Source organism: Laetiporus sulphureus (assembly GCF_001632365.1).
Source record: "Laetiporus sulphureus 93-53 unplaced genomic scaffold LAESUscaffold_159, whole genome shotgun sequence".
Classification (NCBI taxonomy): domain Eukaryota; kingdom Fungi; phylum Basidiomycota; class Agaricomycetes; order Polyporales; family Laetiporaceae; genus Laetiporus; species Laetiporus sulphureus.
The window spans coordinates 1-6,225 of NW_024468668.1; the positions used below are offsets into that span (position 1 = coordinate 1).

The 6,225-nt window shown below is 57.4% G+C and overlaps 3 protein-coding genes across 3 annotated transcripts; 2 read left to right on the plus strand and 1 right to left on the minus strand.

The window, feature by feature from the left end:
* Positions 1 to 29: 29 nt before the first annotated feature.
* On the plus strand, positions 30 to 1,541 carry LAESUDRAFT_753501 (alpha/beta-hydrolase; the record flags this gene model as incomplete). The annotated part of the gene is made up of 6 exons (XM_040911778.1): positions 30 to 129; positions 198 to 208; positions 270 to 464; positions 529 to 650; positions 714 to 786; positions 1,440 to 1,541. 6 exons carry the CDS (start codon positions 30 to 32, stop codon positions 1,539 to 1,541), a joined length of 603 nt encoding a protein of 200 aa, XP_040757343.1.
* Positions 1,542 to 4,159: 2,618 nt separating this feature from the next.
* LAESUDRAFT_765359 (uncharacterized protein) lies at positions 4,160 to 4,801 on the minus strand (the record flags this gene model as incomplete). The annotated part of the gene is made up of 3 exons (XM_040913649.1): positions 4,160 to 4,383; positions 4,450 to 4,579; positions 4,640 to 4,801. 3 exons carry the CDS (start codon positions 4,799 to 4,801, stop codon positions 4,160 to 4,162), a joined length of 516 nt encoding a protein of 171 aa, XP_040757344.1.
* A 187-nt stretch (positions 4,802 to 4,988) lies between these two features.
* Positions 4,989 to 6,203, plus strand: LAESUDRAFT_816901 (uncharacterized protein; the record flags this gene model as incomplete). The annotated part of the gene is made up of 2 exons (XM_040914825.1): positions 4,989 to 5,968; positions 6,025 to 6,203. Exons 1-2 carry the CDS (start codon positions 5,182 to 5,184, stop codon positions 6,201 to 6,203), a joined length of 966 nt encoding a protein of 321 aa, XP_040757345.1. The 5' UTR covers positions 4,989 to 5,181.
* Between the last annotated feature and the right edge of the window lie 22 nt (positions 6,204 to 6,225).

The window sequence follows — 6,225 nt, forward strand, 5'->3', positions numbered from 1 at the left end:
CGCTCACTGACGGCCCCGCCCAGGTGCTCATGACGCGCGTACCTGCGACGAGCACGCCAATCGTCCGCGCCAAGGTGCTCTGCGAGAAGATCAGCGAGGTCTACCCCGGACGGAGCGTGCACCTCATCGGTCAGTACCGCCCCACGTCCTCCTGTTGGCCTGCTGATGTGGACTGTAGGCCATGCGCGCATACATAGGACATAGCATGGTGCGTGTGGCCATGATCGCTGCAATGTATGCCGGTCTTGATTGTGTGTATGTCTGTGCAGGGCGGCCTGGACTGCAGGTATCTGACGACGCATCTGACGGACCGGCCGTTCAAGGTGCTGAGCGTGACGACGATCTCGACACCGCATCGCGGGTCGTCGTTCGCAGACCACTTTCTGGCGACGGTCGGGCGCGAGCGCATGCCCAGCGTGCTCGCGTTGCTCGATCTGCTGCCGAACGGCGGCGGAGACGGGAAGGTGAGCCGCGCGGGTGGCTCTGCGCATGGCCGGACGCTGAACGATGGTGTGATTTGTGACGCAGGCGTTCGAGTTTTTGACGGTGGAGAACATGCGGAAGTTCAACGAAGAGACGCCGGATGTGCCGGGTGTGAAGTACTTTAGCTGGGGTGCCGTGTACGAGCCCGGGCTGATTGATACGTGGAAGTGCGTGTCGCGTGAATTCTGAATCTCTCGTGCCTGGGAGTTGATCGTCCGTGCGTATTGTAGGTGGCCGCACTCGGTCGTGCTGGAGAAAGAGGGGCCGAACGACGGGCTCGTGTCGCTCAAGTCGGCAAAGTGGGTGCGTGCTCTTCCCTTCGTGTCTCTTGTGCCGTGTGTGTGTGATGTGTGCAGCCAGCCTGACCGAGCCGACGAGAAGACGACTCTGTGTAGAGGCCGATGCGGGCACGACGGACGCAGGGTCCGGCGTACGGCTGGTCTTAAGAGGGCGCCAGTTAACCGCACTGGTCTGCCGCCCTCCACGCGTATCTTCGCACGCGAAGCTCATGGCCGCGGCTGGCGCGACCGCTGAGAATGAGATTACGGGGACGTTTCAAGCGGTCCTCACTCGAGAACCTGCACGTCGCGAATAGCACATAAGGTGTCTGTACGACACAAGATGATGGCAGCCTTTGTAAACTCGCGACCTCACGGCTAGTCGAGTGCCCCGTCGGGCGTTCTTCTAATGCTCCCATCGCATTGCGTCTGATCAGGTATGTGACCGTTGACGTGGAGAGGAGTGTGTATGAGGACTCATGGTTGCATATCCCCGAATTATTATGCTATTCTAGTGTACATTGTTACATGGTTCAATACAAACATGACTATGTTTAAGATGATGCACTGGCAGTGGCCAGAACGTCAGTCGAGCTCGAGTTACACATGCAAAGGTACGCACAGAGGACTGCGGGCAGGCGCGATACGATCACGAAGAGAATATGCATGAACGACCAGTGGAAGCGCAGGCAGCCTTTGCTGCCGTCCTCTCCGCACCCAGACCGGTCTGCACGAAGAATACGTCCTGCTAGCCTGGAGCGTGCGATGTTCGGGCTCTGAGACCTGCGCAGACCGCGGCCGATAGAATGGAACGCACGGATGTGATGAAGAACCTGGGCGGATGTCAAATGCGAGAATGACTCACGGAAGCACTCTTTGGCGGGTTTCTTCGGTAGAACTCGCACATGAAACGGAAGATGCAGGAGGGTGAGAAATGCTTTGGCCGCTCTTATCGACAGAGAAGCGATGCTGACCTTGTGTTATTCGAGGTCGGATGGGTGACATTAGCAAAATAAACTCTGCTTACCGTCTGCCTCGGAAATAGGGCCAAATCCAAGGTGAATTGAGCAGGTTCCCATAATGCAGTGTTCTGCATGTTGGAATGTAGACTCACATCCGAGTACTCCATCCGTTTTCCTAAGCAAGAAACCCCAGATGCCCATGAGTCATGACTATCGCAACCCCGAAAGAAGCGACTATTTTTTTCGTGCAAGCCAAAATGATCTGGCAGGCCTGGTCGACATCCACATCAAGCATGATCAGACCAGACTATGTCCAGTCCAAGTTCTCACATGATTACAAGTACAGGCTGCTGACAGGATCAACGTGAGATAGAGACAGCTTCGTGAGTGTCCAGACAGCTGCGACATTGTGAAATTAAGCCCAGAGCACTTCGAAGTGGCCCAGATGTATGTGAGTGAACAAGGAGCTCGGATTCTACCAAATGTTCCATGCCATGGAAGCTTATCGGTAAAGAGAAGTCCTGAGGTTAGCATGCAAAGGAAGTGCAACACTTACAGCACTTCGCCTTGACACGGGTAGGGGGCCAAGATGGCCTCAGAGAACAAATTGTATCAAGAAGCCGAAACAGAGCTTCTATCTGTTGCCGCCGCCGTCAAGTGAGTTGGTGTGATCTCTATGAGCAGAGCGATTTCCTGTAAGCATCATCAAGCAGCCAGCCACCATCGCAGATGTTGTCAACAGAATGGCAGAGGACAGGCCGGTGTACTGCAGGTCGACGGACGATTCGAGACATGACGGGTGAAGAAGATTACAAACACTGACAAACATGAGGCTAACGGCGATCAAGAAAGCAATCAAAACCAATGTGGATGCTGGACGCCCACATTTCGATCGGCAGCTTCTGTTACCGAACATGGCCGATTGACCGGAGGTGAACCGATCCTGCACGGTGGCAATGGCAACATGTTCGAGAGAAGAACGTTGCAGTGGGTCGGTTTGATGTGCTCTAGAACGGATACTTCCGTATTTGATGGAAAAATGGCCTAGACATCAGTCCAGCACGGTCTGCGGGCTTTCGCTTGGATCGACCACATCAGTTCATGCATGGTGGGTGAACCCTTGTCCCACATGAACTGCTCGCACGGCCGGCGACGGCGGTCGGACAATATGGTCTGCAACCGGTGAGCCCCGTTATTTCTGCGAAATATTCATATATTCTTCTTCTCCTTACCGGAGCCAGTCTGTCTTCTCGTCTCCAGGTACACAAAAGGCCTTGCCTCCCATGTTCCCACTCCCCACGAATCCCCCATTGCTGCCAACCCTTCAACACACCATCCCTCTTTTCACGCGGTGCGCATTCTTTCAAGTTGTCTCGACTGCTCAAGGTGACTCACCTCGACCGTGTGGGCAGATCAAATACAAGATAAGTACACCGTGATCGATGAGCATGTGTGCACAGAATTGGCCCGGCCGTTGAGCAGAAGCGAAAACTCGATAGCCACTCACAAACATCGCCAGGTGCAAGTCGATCCAAGGCACATCGACTGCCACCATTTGTGTTGGCAAAGTCATGCGTGCACGTCCAAGGCGCCTCTTTTCATCTCTTATCACGCGTGGCCTCAAGCCCTCATCTTCCGTTCACTTTTCGTCCAGCAATGACCAAGGTGCAAGAATCGACGAGCTCCGCGTTCGGGCCATCGTCCTTGATGTTAGGCTCAAGCACATGCTGCTGTTAAAGTAACGTGAGTGCATTTTAGATCAGACCGTCGGATTGCTGCTCACCGCCTGTGTCAAGCAACACCATCCAATGGATCAAGCTCGTGGTCGATATCGGACACATTGCACTCGATGCGGGGCATTGAGGGACATGGTAAGTCTTGTGTGGGCTGATGGCAGACCTTGCACAGTGGTTGACAGGGTGACCAAAAGCAACCTAGAGCGAATGCCAGGGAAGGCGGCCATCAAAGCCCACCTTGGACCTCATACCACATGCTGAATGCGAGATGCTCCCATAGACTGACCCCACCATCCATCACGGTCGGCCTCTGCGGCCTGCGTGTTGGTCGTGATCAGTACCCTATGCCTTGCCCCGCAGTCCAAAGCCACAGACAGCAGGAGGGCGATGAGCGCACGAGGGCATGTCCAGCCCAAGTGCCACGCGGGTGAGCGCAATCGACGGTCACAACCGATCTTGGCCGTCTCTTGTCGCGCGTCTCGTCAATTTCAGTATCTGCGTAGCCAACCTCTCGCCTCTGTCTCTATATGCTCCGGGCATCCACACTGTCACGATGTTGACGGCATCTTCGACGCGAGCAGGACAATCGCACGGAGGGACCGCCCTACTCAACACGTACACGTCAAAAATCGAGCAGCAGGTGTGGTTAGTTGCTCACCGTTCAAAATGTTCCCTGGCACTTGCTGTCCATCACGTCAAGTCACGGTCCATTCTGCAGTCTGTTTGCGTGAGCGGTGAGGCCATGCAACCCGAATACCATGCAGATAAGCACGAACGATGGCTGCAACGGGTCTGGCCATGTCTCGCCGCGCACCTCGTCAATTGCTGTATCCGCACAGCCAACCTCTCCCCTGCATGGGCGGTACGCTCGGGGCATCCATACATCTCGCGAGGTCGACGCAAACAGGGTGTTGAGCGCAGAGACTGCCCGATTTGACAGGTTTACGTGAAGGATCAAGCAATAGGTGCGTAGGGTGGTGACTTGCTCACCGTTCGAAACGTTTCCTGGCACTTCCTGTGCGTCGCGTCGAGTTATGGTCCATGCTGGGTCCATTTGCGTCAGCGGCGAGCGCATGCAGCGCAGGGAATGGCCTTCGTCTTCCATCGTAGCGGCGCGTCCCTGACGTGCAGTCTAGTCTCAGAACGAGGCGGCATGCTCAATCCTTCGGCATTGACGCACCCAGCGCAGAGAGGCTGGTGAAGTACTGCGGACGATACGGTGGGCCGTTCGCGAGCCATGACCTACTCCTTGCGACACGGAGATGAACGAGATGCACGGCTGGTATGGGCGAGGGCGAGTTGGACGGCAAGGGATAACAACGGAAGAGGTGGGCGAGCGCATCGTCGGTGATGGGGGATTCAGTGGCGGATCAGGGTCGCACAGCGCGGGGATGGTATCGAGGTATTCGTAGAGAAGGGAAGGACAGTGAGAGCATGTTGAACGTAGTAGCTGGAAATAAACGGAATGCAGCTCAATGTAGTTGAAACGAAAGCGGGCTCACCTGTCTTTGCCAATGCCACTGTAGCTGGTGCAACGGCTCTCTGCTCTCTGCAGGGCATTATATCCAAGATACTGCACGGTCGTACCTTGCTGGGATATATCTGGCAGTCACACCATGTGCAGCGCGGCAGGGTTGGATGCGAGAAGCGCACGTCGCGTGACGTCACGGAGACGGACGAGTGACGCTGGTGGACATCGCAGGTCTCTCTTTGCATTTCCCCATGAGGCCCCCACGCGCACGCCCCGCTCCAAAGGCGCTCAGTCTCTCGATCCCCCGCTCACCTACCCCCCACATGCCCAAGCGCGACAAGCCACATCCCGTCCTCCGCTGGTTCTCCGCTAAGCACTCCCGCTCCCTCCCCCGCTCCCATTCCCGCTCACAAACGCCCTCGCCCACGCCCTCATCCTCCACCCCATCCACGCCCTCCTCTGCCGCCTCCGCTCTCGCGGACGCCCTTGGCGACGACCCCCACCTCTCCCACCCTAATTTCGACCCCGAGGCGCCATCCCCCGTCGACCTCCCCACTCGCCCCGAGGCCGCCCGCCTGCCCGCTCATTTCCGGCCCTCCCAGCCCCCACGCTTCCTCTCAGAGCTCACTCGCAGCACCCTCCCCACCGCCTCCCTCTCCCCGCCTCCCATCTATGCCTACTTCGACCCTTTCGCTCCCGCAGAACCACATAACCCCGACCTCGACGTCTTCTACAGCCCCACGCCCACTCCAGTCGCTATCCCCCACTCGCCTGCGCCCGCTCATGTCAATCGCTCGCGTGCCGGCTCGGGGACCATCCCCTCATATTCCAGGCGCTCGTCCCTCGACACGCTGCGCGAGATTCAGGAGAGAGAGCGTACGCTGCATACCACTGCGGCGCAGCAGCTTAGGCTGCCCTCGCTGCCCGACTCGATCCGCAGCTGGTTCTCGACGGAGGAGGAGAGCATCCACCCGCTGCTCAGCGAGGAGGATCAGCGGCGCACCGCGGAGGAGGAGAGGGAGCATATCCGCCGGAAATGTGCGTGCCACTTCCTTTTCCTCCGACTACACGATTCTCACGTTGGCACTTCGTAGACTACGCCCCGAAGAACCCTATCGTATTCTGTCACGGACTGCTCGGCTTCGACACCGTCACGCTCGGGCCCGCCATCGCATCGCTGCAAGTCACGCACTGGCGCGGGATCAAGGAGGCCTTGGAGGCGAACGGCGTCGAGGTGTGTGTCTCTCGTCACCCATTCACTCCCGCTCACTGACGGCCCCGCCCAGGTGCTCATG